The 22,063-nt window shown below is 40.5% G+C and overlaps 1 protein-coding gene across 3 annotated transcripts in view; it reads right to left on the minus strand.

Annotated features, from left to right (window-relative positions):
• vps13b (vacuolar protein sorting 13 homolog B) overlaps window positions 1-22,063 on the minus strand; it is a 464,114-nt gene that overhangs the window by 185,114 nt on the left and 256,937 nt on the right. For all 3 annotated transcript variants that reach the window (XM_030157727.1, XM_030157729.1, XM_030157728.1), the window contains exon 32: window positions 1-204. In XM_030157727.1, the coding sequence (XP_030013587.1) occupies window positions 1-204 (204 nt within the window). The remainder of the gene's footprint in view (window positions 205-22,063) is intronic.

Consider the following 22,063-nt stretch of genomic DNA (forward strand, 5'->3'; position numbering starts at 1 on the left):
CTGCTCGCCATGTTCCATTCAAGCGCTGGGTTCTGGGAGCTCCTCTCGTTCTCTGCCGACAGGCCTCCTTTAGCTCCCTCCTTCTCGGGTTTGAGCTGCTCCCACTGGGCCGTTCCGATGTTGATGGACTGGAGATCGATCTGGTACTGACGGTCCTCCACTTCTGAACCCGGGTCGCGCAGGATGCCAAGGTTCAGTGCATGTCTGGAGATGGAAAAGGACAAGGCATTTCATGAATTACGTAGTTTTTTAGTAAGTCCAGGATGCTCAGGCCAAGTTTAGACTCTGACAGGACAACAACATAATGTACCAGAAGAAAAGAAGAAAATTCAGAACGCTTAATGGGATTTGAGTTGTGTAACATGGTATCCATGTTGGGGTAGAGCACATCCATCAAACAGCTGTCTTGGTCCAACTAAACTAAACGTATAAAACATTGATATAGATTTTATTAATTGTTTTACAGGTTACATTGGGTCACGGTGCACTTTTTTATAGTCTTTTACAATGAATTACTTGGCTCCCACAGGAGTAGACCAGGTAGTAAGTTATACTGAACAACTAAAGAGGATCTGGCATGAGGCCCTAACCACTACTTACTGCTCTCCTCTCTCTGCCTACTCCAGTGGTAGAAGTAGCACACGTTTCGTACAGTATGATTCATGATTAAATTAAAGCCTCTGGTTCTTGTATAACCAGACTTCAGATAAATAACCCCGCAGGCCTCAGGTGAAATCATTTACCTTTTATAAGTTTTGATTTATGCCAGCTTATCATTGGCAGTAAACATTGCTTAAACCCTGGCTGGACGGCACAGTAGTCTGGAGGCTCGGGCTCTTACAGCCTCTCTTTCTATTTCTGTCTCCAGAAATGCAGGACTTCTACAGTATACACAAACTGTAATATGGTAGAAGAGATGTAGAGATATGTCAGGACTGGGCAGCGCTCTCTCTGTAGTTGAGCTGCTACAGTCAAGTGAGCAAACAGTGTCCCATCAGTGCCAAGAAAAAATGATGTCATGTATTTTGCCTTTGAGAGACAAGATCCTGACGAATTCACTAGGCAAAAGGAATAATCAAAATTCAACATCTGCATATGACATCAGGGCTTTCGCTTCGTTATGATATGTTTATTTGTGCTGGTGAATTCAAATGAGAGCTTAAATGGTATAAATAAGGGCTTAAAATGGCTACAGATGTAGCGGCAGCATGAGTAGTTTTATTTGTTTCGGCAACGTCAATGGCAATTTTCATATAGCGTTTCCCTCCCTTAGCCACACTGGAAAGGCCTCTACCAGAGCGTGATGTTATGACAATAAGCACCAAATACAAAAACAATGGCAATGAGAGATCAGAGGTGTATAACTGGATTTAGCCGGATTTGTTGACATACAAACAAGTGAAACAGATCCTTAATCAACATTTGGAACCGCATTTATCAACAGAGTATAATATAAATCAATCCATGAGCCCTGCAAGATTTGGGTGGGATGTGTCAGTCTAGATTCATTAGGGCTTTTGTAACAGTACCTCCATCACCCTCCCCAACCCCAAACTGTATTTTTCACATTAAACAAACCACAGTTACCTCATATGCTTTCCAAATTATCTCTTAACTTCAGCTTATTTAGGAGAGTCTCTTACTCATAATCAACATAACAGGGGAGTCTGCAGCCAAGTCTCTGCATTGCTGAGCTGCAGGGTCATCTCCAATGACATAAATAAATATGATAAACATTTGTCTTGGTCATGCAGGCAGTGGAAACCGGTGTGATTTAATATCAAAAGACATATTTCAGCCAATCGCAGGAAACGAGAGAGCTTCATTTCTGACAAATGAGGAGGGGAGGAATTTTGGAAGTTCCCCTTGGGGTGCAATAATAATTGAAGCCAGATTTTCTTGTTGTACATGTGGGGGGAAAACACTGGCGGTTTGACATATTTGATTGGTCATGTGAAGACCACACTGCCTGGCCAAAAGGAATCAGAGAATGCCTTGGGAAAGCACTCACTCTGCCCACCATATACACGGACGAACTAAAACATACAGAGCGAAGCAGGTGGAACACACCCTTCTGCTGGTCTCACATACCATTATCAGACATCTGCCCGCCACTACCAAGTGGAAAATACGGACAAAAATGAAAATAACAAGTCATAAATGACATGCTTTTGCAGATGAGGAGTGCAGGGAGGGGGAGAGAGAAGGAGAGGGAGAAATTTTTCTCGAACACAAGCACTTAGTTTTGCCCTTGTTCCTGAGCCAACCTTATTTTAATTGCAGGAAAAGACCACAGAAACATTATTTTTTACGACAAAATTCTGCTATTTATAAAAACGGATCAAAAGCTCTGCAGCAAGAACGCTCTGTTTCATGGTATTCATGGCTATTATTTTAAAAAACATTTCTCCCTCTTCTGACACAATTTAAACCCAATTTGAGTCTGAAAAGCCACTGGGCAGATTTCGCATCAGAGCTGAAATATGAAGGCTCCCGTCCAAAATTATTATGGCTCAAAGTCAAATCCTCCATCAAATTCAGTGGGAAACGGGAGACAAAACAGTGAGGACATGGCAGTGTTATGTATCTACAATGCGGGACTTGGAAAGAGACTTGCAGTGGTGCTTCACAGAGAAAAAATAATGATGGTCCAAATTTTTTTGAACAGGAGATATGCAGACAAATTTACAAATGGGTAATTAATTGCAAGTTATGTTCCTCTGTTTAACATTCCTCGGGTCTATGCATGGTGCTGGGCAGGGAATCAATCATGATTTGTGTTATTAGGTTGACTTGTGGGAGGACTGGGTGCTTAACATGTAGCAGATTTGGGGGTTTTGTGCTGAAGTCATAACAGGAGAAACCTTCTGGGCATGTGCATAATATAGAACACAGACTAATGCACATGTATATAGTGATTAGTGAATACGCACATGAGGACACATTGCTGCTGCATGCCATGGAGGCATTAGGTGTAACCAGCCAAAGATTTACTCTGCTGCTCTATACAACTTTGGAATAACATCAAAACTCAGGATTTAGTGCATGCACGACGGGAGAGAAACAATTGTAAGGAAAAGAGACTGAAATAAATGTTCAAAAGTTGCACGGATACAGAGTTTTATTGTGCAGAGTCAATGGGTAAATAACTAAAAGGCCTTGTTGAAAAAGAGTGAAAGTGGAATCTTGGGAGAGCCTGATTACCATGCTGAGGTTTTGAAGGCTAACCATGGTTCAAGGTTGTAAAACAAACCACAGTGGGATCTGGTGGAGGCTCGGGGCCCAATAGTAGGAGCAGTGGACTGTGTAAAAGCCTCTCACTGAGGTGAGCCTGTGGGGCAGGGTGTATCGTGGGCCTTGGCTTAAATGGCCTCCCACCTTCCTTTCTCACAATCCCACCCTGCTCACCCCCCCATCCCCTGCCCCTGGGCCAGTGGGGCAGGAAGCAGCAGGGTAATACCAAGTGCTGCTGGCTTCTGGATCTCGTCACTCTGGAACCCGCAACCTGAACCCGCAACCCCAGACCTGTTTTTCACTCCATTTCCCCAAAAATCACATGCAATACATGTCTGCTTACACTTTGAACGGAGGCAGGAGCATATACGAGTGTGTCTCCGAGAGCGATAGGGGCCTCTGTTTCTGCTCTCCTGCTACATATTGAGTAGAAATTTCATTCAGATCTCAGGCTTAATTCCACCTAGTCAAGCTAAATTAGGTCTGTACACATATGTGCTATATTTCATGACTGTTCCGTGTTCTTTGTTTTGAGCAGAACCCAACTACTGTATATTTACACTGAAAGAACACATGCCACGTGAAATACTAACGGTGCATGTCATGGTGGGCTATTTTCCCTTTGTGGAGGGGCTTGACCACTTTATTCAAATGGTAAAGCAACATCCACAAGCCAAGGAATTTTTGTGAGACCAGCATAAATAATATTACTCATCCGTAAAGTCTTAGAAAGACAGCGTTCAGTTGAGGTTTTGATATTCTCTGAGGCTCCAAATTTTATTAGCCAAACACCATTAGCACCCAGCAGCTCCTTGGGGGTGTTTCTGCAGTGGAGAAGCCTGAGCTGCACAGTGGCTTCTCAATCAGCTCGCAATGACTCCCAGAGGCTTAAAGCGAGGCCCACTGGGCCTGAGTGTGTGCCGAGGGGGAATTCATAAGCATTATGATTCATGAAACTTGCAATTACTTAGTAAGTTAAGCGCCCCTGCCTACGGTGGTCCGCTCCGGATTGCCAGAAATTCGGCAACTTCTGAGCTGTGGATTTATGACCCCAGTCAAGTCCAATTGCTGTTAATTTGCATCTACCAATTATAGTAATTAAGGCTCCGAATTAGAACGTTGAGAAGGCTTCGGAGTGAGAGGGGAAAATGATGTCGTGGAACATGGCGAGTCAGCAGAATATAAGACCAAGTCAGTCAGCGAGCTTTATACCGCTGCTACCAAAATGATTTTTGATGACTGGAGCTTTTACAACGGGAGTCAAACACAGTAACAAAAACAACAAAATATCCAAGTCAACAAAGCAGCGACAATGCTCCAAATTTGTCACACTTGGCAATAACAAAGTACTTAGGGGTGTTTTAAGCCAAGTGCAACAAATCCAATCTATAGTCGACTTCTTTCTCACTGGCACAAGCCACAATAAACAATAATTGCTGCTTTCCTGCATTGTGTCTTGGCCTTGATGTACTCACAAATTCCCATGACAAAGACTCAATATTGTGTTCTTTTTTTGCCCAACAGAATTACTCATCTCCACTGCTGCTCCCAACAGAAGCCTGTTATTCATTAGGCTGATTGCACTTTAAAGACATTCATACTCGACCAATTATATCATATTTACACAAGATCTTAGGAGGAAACTATTACTTCTATATACAATACAAGCAGGGCTTAACTCAAAGTTGTACCACCCTCATGTCAGCAGTACAAGATAGTAAAGAAGTAGAAGAAAGCGCTGTTGAAGAGGGCTCTGTGTTTACAGTGACATGATGTATACCGAAAGTCAGTGTTTGCAGTGTGATTTCAACATATCTTAATTACAGGAGTCATTTATCTCCCATGCAGTTTACATGTCAGAGAAGTGATATTGTTATAAACAGTCAGAATTAGACGTGTTGCTCTGAAGACACTGGCTAACATGTGCTCGCCATGATGGCCTGTTAAAGATGTCAGTCTGGATGGTGTAATTTATGGTCTCATCATGCACTCATTCAAAATCTGTTTCTTGCATCAGAGCTCCATGTTGCAAAGAAGCCATGTGTGAAGCCTGAACAGATATTTCATTTGGCTTTGGCTGATGTGCATTTCGTGGAATTCACACATGCCAGTGACTATACAAATTAAACTGCTCTTCTTTCATCATTCTCCATGATTCATTGTACAGTAAAAAGCTACAGTATGCTACGATCACATTGTGGATCCTGGCTCATTTATTAACACATTATAAAAAAGAAAGTATTTTTTAAGCCTTAATATCACATTATCCTTGGCCGCACATCAGTCAGAACATTGATGCGCCTCCAAACATACATTTCAGTCTGACGGATTCTGCAGTTTGTCCCTGCTAATAGTACCGCGAGAGTCATTTATTGAAACGCACACATGTTGTCCTCATCTTCGCTGCTTCTGTTCTGCTTTGCCTCCACACACACAGACAAATGCACACTTTGCCTGGTCTGTTTAGCTTTACCTGTGATCTTCTCCTGCTTCTGGTTGAACGTAGCTCTAAGCACGGAACATTCCTGGCTAACAGCGACAGTAATTCACCAGCTTTTTAAGGGCACTGACTACTCGCTGGATTCCTTCATACAGTAGGTACATCTGCAGCGAATCTACACAAAAAGGCATCTCGGATACTCATTTGTGAACAAAAGATGCGGCTGCAGACTTGTGTGTGTATTGTGAGAGTCTGTGTTGGATCCTCAACAATACAGCTGAGAATCACTACTGTGAGAGTCAAGTGTGTGTTTTCGTGAGCGTGCGATAAACCGGGACAAAGCTACCATTTTTCCAATAGACTTGAGTGGACCGGTGCTTATGAAATCACTTCCTCTGTTAGCAGTAACAGACATGAAATACTTCCTCGTTGCTTTGAAAAGGGACATAATGCTGCTTTTATAAGAACCTGTCAGGCAGAGTTTTAGCGTTGGGTCCCTGACGTCGAGGTGTGAAGGGAATGCCTCGTTGACTTCCTCAGACCCCAGATTGAAACCAGATTTGTGTCCCCACAGAGCGATTTCACAATGATGTAATCCCACTGCCATTTTAATTTGAGGGGCCTTATCTTTAATTAATCGCTAAACACATGCGTGGAATAGATTATTCATAACTGGCTGCAGTAGGGAACATGGTAGGAGTAGCCAAAGATCTGGCTTGCCCTTGTATGCAGTCATTTTCATCAAGCTAAAGTAGAACAGGCGCATACCTCAATGCTACTTTTACACTAATTAAAGGAAAATAATCCTCTTGCTGGAGGAGGATTCCTGATTCTGTCCCTAGTGTCTGGCAGGGACTAGCGTGCTCGCTGCTCTGACTGACAAAGCCTGAAGTGAATCAAAGCTCTTCTCAAACACAAAGGAGTGGGAATCACCCAGGAATAAAACCATTAAATCCAGCTGACGCTCTTTTTAGCTGATTGACAATAATTGATGATACAGCGAGTTATACTTGTACAGCTGCATCTCACATGTTTTATCGGACGTGCTGTCCAGATTGTCAGAAAATAAAGCCATACGTGGAGGACTGCTGTATATTCCTCTTATCGCTGCTAAGTTTTCTATCTATAACAGTAGCCGTTAAGTTGTAATACAATGTCGAGGTCATAACAGGCATGGAAGTAAACATAAGCACAGAAAAAAATGTACAGAGTCAATGCCTTTAAATGCAAAATCTCATACACACAGGAACATACAGTGTACATATACTGTGCGATACAAGTCTCACGGTTACAGTCTACTGTGATTTACTTGTGCACATAAATTGTTTAATTCCTGCTCCAGCTAGGAGGGTGTTTTATGGAGCTGTAAAATTAGGCCCACTTTATGGATCCAACTCCATGAACCACTACTGTTTTTTCCACTTGATATTGATTAAGCGGTTCAGTGTTGTCAAGCTGGTTCAAATTAGTGTACACACAGGCGTGTTGTGTGTGTTTTTGAAGATGCTCATTTTTATCTGTCTAAATGAGGGTCTTTGGCAGTGCACTTTGAAGTTGATTACACATTGTTTACAGCAATTATTGAATTCTGACAAATGTTTAAAGCAACAAGATTACATATCAAGGCCTTATCCTTCTTCGGATAAAGAATGAAAATTTTCCTAAACAATGTCAAGTAAATGATGGCCATATTTGATTAGGTTAACGTATGCTACAGGTTTAGCAGACAGGCTGAACAAACATGTAACCGGATAGCTAAAACAGTAGGTCCTTCTCGTTGACGTTTGCCTTGACCTTAAACAACATTTTGTTCTAATTCAGATTTCCTTCCAGCAAACAAAAAGCAGAATGAAACAAAATACAACTTGCTGCTGGAAGCTCCCACATAATGGAATTAAAAACTTATGTCTAAATCAAAAGCTTTAAGAAGATACACTTTGACTTTGAAAATATGAGAAGAGTCTACACAACTACGGGCTTTCTCATGAGATAGTGTCCAAATACTTTTATGTCAGCAAGGAAAAACAGCATAAAATAATTACAATAATCTGGGGCACACATGCTTCCTACATCAGCTAATTCTTCCTCCTCTGTGAACGACTGCGGAGCCAGTGTTTATAATTCTGAAGCGGATCTTGCATTCATCCAAACCGCTGAGTGTATTTATACAAAGTGACATTTCTATATGGGAGATTTCCCGCTTTTTCCCCTCGAACTGAGGAAATCATATGGAGGGAGTGAACTCCTGAGCTTATCTAATTCTACTAGTGATGTTGTTGATTTGGAGAAGGAGGGAAGAGGTACAGAAACAAAACAGAGACAGAGGAACCAGAATTAGAAACAACACAAAATAAATATTTGCATAACAGTGACAACAACGGACCCAACACAGCTACTGAAATTTTACCTCAGAGTTCATATGAGGTTTTTTTGATGCAAAGTCACGGGGCTGAAAAGGCTAGTGTAAATGTGTCATCACAAAAATATGTCAACACAAATCCTGATCCATAATGGCTGTGACTGACTCCACGTGGTTCATGTCAACAGATTTCATCATACACATTTCATGTCATCGCACCGATACCTCTGATTAATTTGCCAGTGAAATAATCCAAGTTTGGACTCGAGAGTACTCAAAGTTCTCCTCGCTTATCGTATTATGCGAACGAAGTCAAAAGTAGAAGAAATCCAAAGTAATATAGATGACACATTGATCAGGCTGGAGTTGGAATAAAGGCTGCGTTCAATCAGACTCATCTGGAGCGCTTCATACTGCACTTGTGCAATGACGGCGTTTTCTAAGAACCAGCCAGAGCCTGGTTGTTTCTGCTTGTTAGCTGGCACATCATCTTGATCAAATAAGGAACTAGAAACATGCACAATGTGAGAATCACAAAGGGGAGAGAGAAACTGAGGGAGATCAAAATCACGATAGTTCAGGAGACACGGAATGAGCAATAAGTTTAATGTGCTGTGATTAAGGCATAATATATCAACATAATTCAATTTCTGCACTTTCCATTCCTCTGCATTAATCTTCTCATCTTTAATTATCCCCCTTCCTTCTTAATATCAGTCTATCAGTTGTTAAGCCGTGACATCACTTTCCACTTCCTGTTCATTCCTCTGTACTGAATCTGCTGCAGTACTGGGTCGCTGAGTCCATAAAACCTGTCAGTTTATCTTTAAACCACTTCACATGTGATGATAAAGAGCAGAGGAAGTGGATGAAGCTAATAAAGTTGTAAGTCTTAAATGACTGAGAAAGATCGCTGGCACTAGCAAACGTTAGCATTTTAGCTAAACAGCATGTGCATCGGCACCCAGTCTTTATGGTCTTGATACAGAATAAAGCTTTTATGAGGCCTTTCACATCATTTCTGTCAAAGTGGCAACTGATGTCAATACACAGTTGAACAGGAAGTGAAGTGATGCACTGCTATAAATTGACAAGGGGCTAAAACAGGATTTAAAGATTTACTTAAATCATGATCTACTGCATGTAAAACGCTGTCTATGAAAACTCATCACTGCATTTGAGTTAAAAGAAATAAATGCAGCCTCTTCAGAATCTGAACTGGTGCCTTTTCATGTTCACTATGGAGCCTCGGAACGTCCAAATGGGTCATATCTGATGACCATGAAAAGATGACAAACTGTATTTTACACCAATTACTTACATGTACTGATAGGATTAGTGGATCAACAGGTACTAAACAGTTCATATCAGTACAAAGTTCTGGATGATCATGGATGTTTGGGTCTTCATGGGTTAAAGTATGTAAAATGACAGTAGACACTATGAAGTAAAATGGTACATGTCAGCTTTTTACTATATCCATGATATTTTGTGGAATTACATTAGTGCTGCATTCATGGATACATATGTTGAGAAGTTTAATCTACAACAGTGATTCATATTCCATATGATCGTCAGATGTTTCTAGCGTCACTGCTTTGTAAGAACTATACATCAAGAGTCAACTTTTTCATGAGTTTTTCAGCTAATCCAAGAAGTTCTTAAAGAGTTCATTGAGATAAAGGTGGAAAATCTTTTAGCTGATGAACGAACATAAAGCTGTGAGACAAATATACTGGTGTAAAAAGTACAATATTTGTCCCTTAGATGTAGTGGAGTAGAAGTCTAAGTTTGCATACAGAGGAGTTAAAGTATTAAATTCAACCCTCTCGGTTCCTGTTTCTCCCCTGTACTCCCCTGGAAGGCAGTGTTTTGGTACACCAACTCCAGAACAGTGAGGAGGAAGTGGCCCCTGAGGGCTAGGCTCCTGACAAACCACAACTCTAAACAGGCAGTGCTGTGAAAATATGGCATCCAAGCAACACAATGCCAAAACTTCTGACCACCATGCCGACATCCAAACAGCTGCAGGCACTGAGAACCTTTAATGGGGAAAAAACAAAGGGAAAGAAATGGGTAGAAAAAAAAGAGACGAAATGAAAAACATGCAAAAGCCCAGCCTCTGCAGTATCTGTGTTGAGAGAGAAAGACTGGACCGGGCCTTGGTTTTATTAGAACGTAATGAGAGATGAGAAAGACATGATGCTAACATGACAACCCCCTGTGCCTCTGTGGAATTGAGTTAATGCCCCCTGTATAAACCATAAAAGCATGTTGCACAGAAGAACAAGCTGTGTAGCAAGAGGCTGCAGGGACATGTTGAGAAATTGAGTGTACGATGGTGTAGGAAGGAAGGAGGGAGGAGAGCGGGGCTTCTGTTGAGCAGAAAATCTGTACAGTCAGAGCACGGTCCAGGTGTAAAGAATTAGAGGAGATGGCACATCAAATGGAGTTGTACTTGGCCTCTTTCCTGTAGCCCGGGTGGCAGGAAATGCTCTACAGCATCCTGTGAGCTGACCAGAGAGAGAAAGACGAGAGGGAGCAGCCAGGAGAGCAAATCAAGTGGGAGGTGAAGAACAGAAGAAGGCAGATGTAGAAAATGTTCAACAACATCCTGCACAGAAGAGGGACATTAGGGGACAAGGCAGGGGGATGGAGGGACCCGGGGAGAAACAGGAGAAGGAGGGAAAACTCTGGAGAACATAGTGTAGGGTGGGAGGATGGAAGAGAGAGTGGGAAAAAGCTGCAACATCCTGTGAGGAGACATGACCCCGAATGGGCTGGGATAAGGCTGATCTGTGACAAAACCTAGAGCGAAGCAGATTAAAAGTCCAAAGTGGAAGACGTAGAGGTATCTGTTTACAGAAATGAACCTGGTATTGATGTTTCCATACAGCACAATCACCTACTAAGAAGAACTGATGTTAGAATCAGACATTTCTTCATGTTGCACTGACACATTATGGTGGTCCAGAATAGACAAACCAAATACTGGGTCTAATGGGGACCTGTCATATTTTGGTGTTTTTAGCCACCAACATAGAGGAGGGTGAGGTGAGGGGTTTTCAGCTGGTTGCGATCTCCAGCTAAATATTACATGCATCTAAAATCCCACATGCAGAGGGCTGTTGTTAACACTTCCACCTCACAGCAGCAATCGATTCCCAGTCAAATCAGGGCCTTTCTGTGCCTAGTTCGCCTTTTCCTCCAGGTCCATCCATCAAAAACAAGTATATGTAGCTGAATTCTGCTGTCGGTGCCCTTTAGCACAGTACTGATGAAGATGTGGAGTCGGTCCTCAAGAGTCTTCAATGGTAGCTCACTGATAATAATGCACATAATAATAATAATAACATTAGCTTTTATAATGTTAATCACTTATGCTAAGTGTTATGCTAATGTAAATGCTGGGTGCTGTGTGTATTTGAGTAAAATGTAGAGTCTGAATTTCTTTATGGGGATAATAAAGTGGGTAAACCTTTAAGTGGTTGTTATTTTTATACACATTTTAACCCTTTCATGCATAATGGTCAATACAGTGGACAGTTATTCCCCAGCTGTTTTCTTGTATATTCATGGGTTTTGTTGTTTTAGTTCCATATCAACCAACACAGTGGACAATTATGCACCATCCCATACACTGACATTCATACCATTACTGTAACGTTGCTGTTCTTGATAAACCTGATCTGCAGTAACATGTTTCAGTGTAAATCAATTGTTATTTGTTAGAAAAAAAAGTTTTGTTTTTTTTTTGTTTTGTTTTGGGTTTTTTTTTTGCATATTATCTCTATGAAAAGAGTAATAATTATCATTAGAATATGTTAAAATGTGAGAAAACGTCAGATTTTATATCATTGTTTTAATATCAATTTCTGATATTGGGTTTTAAACACGTTTCTTTACTTCAAAAATTATTGGACATTTTGTAACTCCATAAAAAAAAACAAAAAAACAACAACTTGATCAGATTGTTTTTTTTCGTGCCTATAGAGGAATAAAAACACTCAAGAAAAAATTCTTAACAAAGGTTTTCATAATTAATGCATGAAAGGGTTAAAGTGAATTTGTGTATTTATCTGCTATGTGCTAGTGCTAGTTACTAATGCTAATACTAGGAATTGTGTGTGTCTAAGGATGGGTGAAATACACACTGAATTTCCCTAGGAGGATAATAAAGTGAATTAATATTTAACCTGGTTTGAGGAAATTGATGGAAAATCTCTATTTGGCTTGCTCCCTTTTTACTCTCTGTCTTTTCATATTATGGCAAAACAAAACTTCATCTCACATGAGTGACCGGTTATTTCCAGTAATTTCCCACATATCCCTGTATGAAAACATAGCTGGTGTTTGCCATATGTAACATATTCTATAACACCACTTTCCAACAACAGAACACAGCCTAGTTTATTCACTCCAAACTTGTTGATGGAAATGCACCTAAGTTGCATTTTGCCAAGTTTGCTTCAAATTCACGCAGCAGTTTCATGAAAAACATGGTTAATGGGGCTGCGAATACATGTGCGAGTGAGAACATGTGTGAGAGGATGTATGTACGGTCTGCAGTGTGATATGGCATGTTGTGATGTGTCAGATTTAGCCTCTTGTCTCCCTTTACTGCCTGTCCAACATGTGCCTGTCATATGGATCTCTCTTTCTGCCTTCAAACCAGCTTTCTTTCCGTAAAAAAAAAAAAAAAAAAATCTCTAATGTGGCTTTAAAATCCTAATAATATCAGTCCATTACCACGCTACACATAATGTGAGGCCTTAAAAAAACTTTCAAAGCTCTTCAAATGCCTTCTCAGTTGTTAGAAGAGAAGATGGAAAAATATCAAGGGGGGAACTATGATGCTTTAAACACTGGCTCCTCGTCATTACTGAGGAATGGAGGAAAGTCCTGCCAACAGTTTCATTTCAGCATAAATATATCGACCAAAGCATATTTTCTCAAGTTAATAATTTTTGCCCCGGTTACATGTGCGTAACAAGAGCTGTGCATGCGTGCGGTGATAAAGTGACAGGGGTGGGGCGCTGATTGGAAGATGTCAGTGTGTGCGTGCGTGCATGTGTGTGCACGTGGACTTGTGTGTGTGTGTGGTAAGTTTTGAAGAGAAGAAAGAAGACCACCGCAGAAGAATTGTCTACACGGTGGATTCACATTTCCCTTTGTGGTTGTCGAAAACCTGCAGATGAAGTAACACAATCGACACACACACACATTTATACCACAACCTGTTCTGAAGCTACAGCCAGGGGCGGCACAGGCCTTCATGGGGGGCCGAAGAGGAGCCCCCCCCCACAACCACCACCCACTATCTCACCATCATCAGCACTACTGACTAAATCACTACTTGAAGAATCTGTCCAGTCAATGTCATAAACACAGCCTTTCTTCGGACAACCTTTAGATTTCACAGGCTGTATTTGCCCTAACATCTTTTATGCCACACAATGTTACGGTAAATTTAGCGACACGCATTTTTGTCAACAGTACCTTCAAAGATCTTGTGTTGATGATGGACCACAGTGTGAAGTCTGTGGTGTCTGATCCATGTGTGAAAATAATGCCTCATCCCCCCTTAACCTCTATTTCTGATCCTGATGAATCCTGGTGTTTCCATCTTGAAACAGGCCTAGACCTAGACCTGACCACCTGAACTAACCCCAGATCCTAACACTGCCCCCACAGGCTTGTACTGTAACCACTAGGCATGATGGGTAATCCCTCTATTCACCTCTGGAACATGATCAATCGGGATTCATCAGACCACATGACCTTTTTCAATCGAAACACAGTCCAGTCCTTATTCTCTCTACAAACTGATGACTGTAAAGCTCCTAACTGCATGATGTAAAGGGTTAAAGGAACTGAAACACATTAGTCACGGCTGTAATTATCCAATAGAGGGATGTTACCTATGTGTTTTGTTAAATCCAGGATGCGACATTGCTTTTAGCTGGGCTGTGTTGAGTGCACTTACATCAAAATCCAGTTAATGTGTAACAGATGCATTAAAGTAGCGGTAAGAGCCTTCCTATTAGCATAATATTGAAATTTTGTCTGGTTAGCACTGACTTGATAAATCACAAAAACAAATGTTAAGGTCTGTTGTGGTACATTATAACATGGGTCCTCTGGTGGCCATGGGGCCCCTAAACTTGCAGATGCATCGGTTTGTTGTTCCATGCACGGTATCTGTTTAACCCATAAAGACCCAGTGCTACTTTGATGGCAGTTACCAAGTAAATTCTTCTCTCCATTTAACCTTTTCTAAGTGATTTATCACTATTTTATATATATTATCCTTTGTATTTTGCATTTTTTCAATGAAAATCAGATATGTTTCTATATTTAATTTGCTGATCATGTTGATGTTCATTAAAAATCAGATTAAATTTGAGGTTTATTATATCAGAAACAGAGAAAACTGAAGAACAAAATGACTTTATCAACAAAGATATCCATAATGGAATATAAAACAAGTGTCTCCATACACTGTCACTTCAAACTCCACAGGTTTTACTGGTGCAACAATGCTGTAGAAGATGACCGTGTTTCCATGTTCACTATGGAGCCTCTGAACGTCCAAATGAGTCATATCTGATGATGATTCAAAGCTAAGAAGCTGTATTTTACCTCAATAATTTACATGTATTGATAGGATTAGTGGATCAACAGTTATTAAACATTTTACATCAGCAGATGCTTTTGGATGCCAGTGACTGTTAGGGTCTTTATGGGTTAACCATGGATTACACTGTGAATAATTTAACACACAGTCGGGAATTGGTCTGTGTTTCAGCAATAATCTAGCAATATGATTACAGTTCAGTATTTACTAGAATATGTTGGCAATACTGTATGAAAAGTGATAAATTGCATGAATACTATTATCAAGAAAAGAAAAATTCATAAAACAAAAAAACATTATACTGAGTAGGCTTTTGATGCAGGGCAGAACTGGCTTGTGATGACTTCACTACTCTTTTTTTTTGTAAATTCTATAAAAAAAACAAAATGTGTAAGTTATTTTTCCTGCAAGTAAATAACCTCATTAAGTGCATTACAGCTAGAACAGATTATAAAAATAGGTTTAAAAAAAAAATCTTACCAAAATAAGACTTGAATCAACCTGGAATATGCTATAAAACCTACAAATGGACACACTTTGAGATGTATCAGATTATAGTAGAGGGTCATTAATCAAGACGGATAAAAGTGACTACTGAAAGACCACAAATTACAGCGGATACAGTATTTGATTTCCACATATTACACATGTTTATTTGAGGAGAATATTTGTGTGTTAGGCAAGGTGATGTGAAACTGGATCTGGAGTATAGGGCTAGTGGGACTATTCTAACACATACAGTAGAGTTTATAATACACATAAAATAAGCTTTTTGGTATAGAGTCGGAGAGAGTAAAAACAAGTGGTAAAGACCAGGAGGAGGAAGACAGTTTTGAGCCCACTTTAGTGCCAGCCTCTGGCTCTTTCATGTCTGGCTGGGCCTCCTGGGGTTGTAATGTGCCTCTTATTACACAAGCATTAGGCAATTACGCCACTGGCTTCTCATTGGCTTCCCCGAGCCGCAGAAGAGCTTGTGGCTTCACACATGGACATTTGAAAGCATCTGCACATTCCTTCTCTCTTGAGGTTGGCTTTTTTTCTTGTGCTACTTCTCCATCTTACAATTGCCTCAGCTCTGGTCTTATGTTCTACTGTGTAGCCGACAGATAAATGTGGATAATTTAGCGAGAGGCTACTGACCTCACACGCACACCAAGGCAAACACAGCGTTCAATGGTAATCAGTAGCAACTACAAACAAGTAGTCGTACTATTGTAGATTTCTTCCTGTGGTTTACTGGTGATTCAGCTCCATTTACATTTGCATACTCATTAGTTAAGAAGATAAACTACTCTGTTGGCTGTTTTATTCAGTTAACTACTGAAACAATAATATTTTGGGACCATAAAATTGCTACTGTATTAACCCCCATCATCCTAACATTAAACTCGAATATTTAGCATTAAACTTTTCTGTAAATAACCCCGAGTGCAATTGCTAAATTCACTTCTGTAATTGTGTCTTGGCATATTGTTTTTATTCTGACTATGTAAAGGGTAATATCCAGTTTGGACATAGCAGACTTTTATTTTGAAGAGTAACTTCCTATTTCGACATCAAAAAGAGAAAAAACAGTTAAAAAAGTTTGCGTTAGCCGCCCCTCTGAAGAGGCACAAGGTACGTTTGTGTTAAATTTAGAAATGTAACTGAATATTTTGTGTCTCTCACTGGTTTATTAATTTGTCATTTAAGATAGCAATCTAAGCTAATGTTTATTGTTAGGTTTCAGTCAAGCTAATCCTCAGATATTTTCCTAATGTAAGTGCTTTGTAATTACATATGTTTTGTCTGTGTGTTCTTTAGCTTTTACAGTCGATTTAAGGATTTAGTGCCATTAAATCTGAAAATCACCAGTGAAGGGTCATCCTTCATTCGGGGGGGTATGCTACACTTTTTTTTTTTGCTGGGACATAGGCTTTGTTTACTACATTTTGTTATAATTTAGAATTAGATATACTCACTCACTGTGACATCTTGATGAGTAGTTTTGGCTCAGAAAACTTCATTTCTCGCCAATGTTTTTTTGCTGTTGTTTGACTACTTCCAGTGTGACATAGTTTTAAACTTTCAAGGCTATACTATATAAGTCACTTCCCCAACAGAGAGCACACAAACACATCTACTACTACAGAAATACACAAGATATGCTTATAAATTATTACAGCAATATGGAAACACAGCATCAAGGTATATTTCTGTTTTCAAGTGACTATACAGTACCTCAATACAATATTTACTGTAAAGAATGATGCAAAATTTGGCTAAAATCCAGTTTTGTCAGTGCACAAACAGCCTCCCTGTTCCAAGAGAAAAAGCTGCCATTCAGATTATTTTCCTTCCAAATCATCTTCCCTGTCTCGCAATCTCCTAAACTGTACTGTGGATACTGACACATGGCTCACGTTCAACTATTACTATCTACGAAAAAAAACCTAGACAAAGTGGAGACACGTTGATGATCGATCCCGTATCCCTGCATTCCCCTGATAGTCCACCTGGCCCGGCTACTGCTCTGTGACTGGATACTCAGAGTGTGTCTGACAGGACAATGACAGCTTCAAACCAACCACACAGGATGCCAGAACATCAACATGTCATGAGCAGGGAGAAGGGGAACAAAAACACAACGATGCACGAGGCTGGGCTTTCACCGCACACACACACACAACAACACACACGCACGTACACAAAGTTACAGCGGTAGAATATCCGTATCACACTCTGCAGTAGAGTTCAGGGCTTCCTAGTTGGTAGTATGGGTGTATTCTTGGAACGTTTATATCCTGCTTCAGGATGAACTGTTCACACACAGACACACACACACTGAGGCTGGAGCTCTGCGGCCAGGTGGTCAACCCCTGGATCAGGCCCTTTTATGAGACAGGACAGCTGAGATGTGATCCCTCCAGCCTCTGTCAGCACGCATCCCGACCTGACTGACAGCAGAATGCCAAAACACGAGAGCAGTTTCCGGGAAGCTCTGAAATAAGGTCCGTCACCTCGAGTGCCACCGAACATGCAGAACTCTGTGCTGCTACGAACGGCAACACACACACAGATGCTTCATAAAAAAAGGATAAAGGAAAGCAGTGGTTGGGGAGGTGGATAGGCAATGTGTGAACGAGACCAGGACTGATACGGTTTGACTTAATAAATGTTTCCTAAAAAATGTAAAAGTCGAACCATGGGGTGTGTGACATAAGAGTTGGATCTGTTAACGGAATCATGGGGGTTCACTCTGTCATGGTCATGATTTAATTCATCAAATATCTGTCTCATACACTACAAATATCTGTGAGGGGCGGTATGATGAGGTTTATCCTCTGTGGACCATGATTATTAGCAGCAAAATTCACAATATCCAATCTGGAAATAAAGTGGGGAATTACAGCTGTGTGTTACAGCTGTTACTTCATGCTTATGTCACAGTGTAGCAGTGTTTTTTCCAGACACATCAATATCTTTTATGCAATATTGGTAAGTTAGTTAGTTTATTTATGTGTACTTCAGAATTTTCTAGAAGTCATCCAAACAGTTAATAAGTAAGTAAACAACTAGATAGATAGATAGAGAGAGATAGAGATAGAGATAGAGATAGAGATAGATAGATAGATAGATAGATAGATAGATAGATAGATAGATAGATAGATAGATAGATAGATAGATAGATAGATAGATAGATAGATAGATAGATAGATAGATAGACAGATAGATAGATAGATAGATGTCATGGAATTTTAATGCATATAAATTATGAAAAATTAAAGCTATTGATGCATAAAAAATTTCTGTATTAGTGTTTGTTTTGTAAGTGTTTCCCCAAATCTCCACCCAGTACTTAATGATCGACTATGATGGAACAGTACAGAGTGTGTGTTGCTGAATGTCATTAAAACACAGGTACATTTGTGTAAATCAGCTAATATGTGTTACATAAGGCTCATTTCCTGTTGTCAGCAGGTAGTGCTATGACTATAATTCATTAACACTTAGATGTGTTCTGGCAGGGAGCGTTGTAGCATCAACGTGGTTAATACAACCAAAGAGTTCAATGAAATGTCCAAATTATACTGGAGCTTCTCAGGTTAATTATCTACGATGAGTTTGTTAAAGTACGTCTGGAAATGTCAAAAAACAGCAGTGGAATTTGTGGATTAACGTACGGCTCCAGAGGGGTTTTTGGAAGTCTGAAACTGGGTGAAACCTAATTTGGCACGTGGAGCTTTGCAGTAGAAGCTACTGAGTCATTTTGCCAGATCCATGATCCACAAACCCACATAAAAATATTCCCCCAGTTCTAATGTACGTGCAAAGTTTTGTGTTTGAGTTCAATAAGGCCTTTGCTGAACTTGTTGTAGCCCCCTCCACTAGTGATAGATGTCGTAGCGGACTGTACGACCGTCTATCCAAGTGCTTTCGAGGTTTTCCCTCTGGCCAGAAGCGTCGGACCAACAGACGGACAGACACACATCACCATCCTGACAGCCCGTCCAATAGTGCGGCTAAAAAAGCGAGGGAAAAAGCGCTGTGGTTTACTTGTTTGATTCTCCTGCGGTGAGTCCTAATACCCCCATCTCTCCCACTTCTCTCCTTCGCCCACAAACGACATCAGAATCGTATGAATAAAATGGCCATAAAAACGTATAGCAGGGCTCAGGCTGGGGTTTTCTCCCCCCTAATCCCCCTAAACCTCTAACTGCAGGCCGAGGAATACAAGTGTTGTGGTGCAATCTTCTCACAGAGCAGAGGGCCTGAGAATAACATCACAAAGGCCACAGTTATTTATGGAATGAACCACAGGCTGTACACAGAAGTCAGCAGACACCACAACACAGCACACAAGATGCTGTATACAGCTCCCTACTCATATACAGCGCAAGACACTGCTGGCTAAACACAAAGTGAAGAGCTGTGGTCTAAGGCTTGCCAGTGATGGATAACTGGAATTAGAGAGATGGAGAGACAGATGATAAAGATATGATACGATACACAGACGAAGCAACAAATCAGCTTTATTCAGTATTCGTTCAAAGTTTACTTGTAATAATGTGTTCAAGGGCCTCTAGTCAAAGAGAAAAAGGGACGTTTGGCGGTCAGACCCTTAGGAAGACTGATAGCCTCATACCGAGCGGTTGGCTTGATTGAACACAGCGGTCAGGTACTCTGGTTCACAGATCAAAGATCAAATCCACTAACATTCATCTGGTTTCCTCTGTTCTGCTCTCGTAACTTTAGCTCCGCAAACACAAACCCAGTTTTTCCCCCCTCAAATAGAAGCAAATACTATTTTCTCCGTTTCCAGGAAATCAGCTTGTATGACATGCGATATGTTCACGGCATCATCTGGGAGTCAAAGAAATTTCTATCAGCCTGGTTCCCACAGAAGAATATGACAAATATGACTTTATCTTAAGAAAAAAAAAGGTGAAGGGGGTTATAATCCACCTCAAAGCCACAGCAGTATTCAGTGGCTGAGTCTAAACTTCCTCTTCACATTACGACACATCGTCTGAGGGCTGTTCCAACATGAGTCCTTCCGAATCCACTCCCAGTCTCATCTGACGGCCCGGCGCAGCCATCCCGTCTAATTCAACACATAAATTCTGGGGCAAACTTTAATAAAAGGGGGTGTATGATTTACACTGGGTAGCGGCTGTCCCCGTCTTTAAAACAATTTGATGTTGTATTAATCCTGAGTGTCAAGGCGATGTGAAATATGTCCTCAGCGTTTACCAGCACCAGGTGTTTCATTTGCTGCACTGACAAAAAACAATGTTTATTCTGGCTGACCCTCCAATCCTTGCTTATTTTATCTTCTTTTGCTGTAAAAGAGAGGGAGAACATGAGTGAACATCTAAAGCCAGAGAGCAGAGGAGAGGGTTAAAGCAAAGGAGAGACGCAAATGAAGCTAGATGATTTAGAGTTGACCGGGAAACATCCAAACTGGAAGTCCCTCTCAGCTTTCCAGGCGCAAATAGAAAAATAGGACCAATGGCCCTGTAGCTCAACGGCATGCTCTATTAGGAATCAATAAAAACTTGAATTTGTGAGGTTGGCAGGGTCTGCCGCTATGTTAGAGTCCTGTGGTCAAAAATCAGAATTTCTATAAAACTGAACAAACTTTGTAGACATTGTCCCAAGGAAGCTACATAAAAAATCTGACATGAATCCAACCAGTTGTTTCAGAGAAGATTGTTGAAATTTAGACATTGGTGACCTTGAGTTTGACCCTTCAAGGTCACTCAAGTTCAACAGTCATGGACACAAATGAAAGAGCATATATGACTTCTTATCAGTGCTCAGTAGTAATTATATTGCTATGTCTAACATCTTTTCATGTTATAAGCCATCAAAATATGACCCATTATAAGGCAAATTTTAAAAAAATGTGCCAAAAATGCAAGAATTGAAATTTCTCAAAACTGAACAAACTTTGTAGACACTGTCCCAAGGAAGCAACATCTAAAATCTGAAATGAATCCAACCCAGTTGAAGATGTTTGAAGAAATTTCTAATGAAGACAATCACAAAGATGATGACAAAAACAAACCCAGATACAGCGCCTTCACAACAGCTCATTCCCCATCGACCGGTGAGTTAAAAACAGGAATTAATGCTTGGCCGCTCCCGTTATTGAAACCTTTCACACTTTTTCCACGTGCATGTGCTCTTTTATTGGCAACTTGGAATGAGAAGCCCCTCATTTTTCGCTCCTTTCAGTCCTAAAAGCTTGGATTAACTACCAAATTACTTCTAGATAACTAAGATAAGCCTGTACCGCACTCTAACTACATTTACTCAGAGCAGACACGCTGCATCTAAACGGATTACTGCAAAAGTAGGTTTGAGTTAAAGTCATAAAAGAGGCTGAAATAAGTAATTACATCATGATACACACATGAAGCGACTTAAAGAGCAGAACAAGTAAAGGGCCAATGCAATTATAGAGATTTAGTAAGATGGTTTGGTTTTAGCCACAGTTCAGTGTTAATGACACACTGGCATAATTTTCACAAAAAGACAAAATAGTAAGAGTGTATACGAAGGAACGAAAATCCTCTGATTATATTTTCAAAGCCTGGAAGTAGAGACCAAAATAGATAAAAAAACAACTTTGATTCCAATAACTCATGTCTGGCTGGGTAATCCCCTTAGCTACTACCGGTCAGAAACGCCGCTCTGTTGTGACTCTGTATCCTCACAACAGTTTATAGTCGTACATGACGCTAACAAGGGAGTTTTACAACAAATAAAATGTATTTTCTATTCATACACATCTCCACTTATGAATGCAGTGCAGAACTTCCTGTGAATGTGAGATCTTTCATCTGTGTGATACAGATATTCCACTCACTGTAGTAAGTTCGTTGTTAAATCTGCTCACCAGACACAG

Source organism: Sphaeramia orbicularis, chromosome 16 (genome assembly GCF_902148855.1).
Source record: "Sphaeramia orbicularis chromosome 16, fSphaOr1.1, whole genome shotgun sequence".
NCBI lineage: Eukaryota > Metazoa > Chordata > Actinopteri > Kurtiformes > Apogonidae > Sphaeramia > Sphaeramia orbicularis.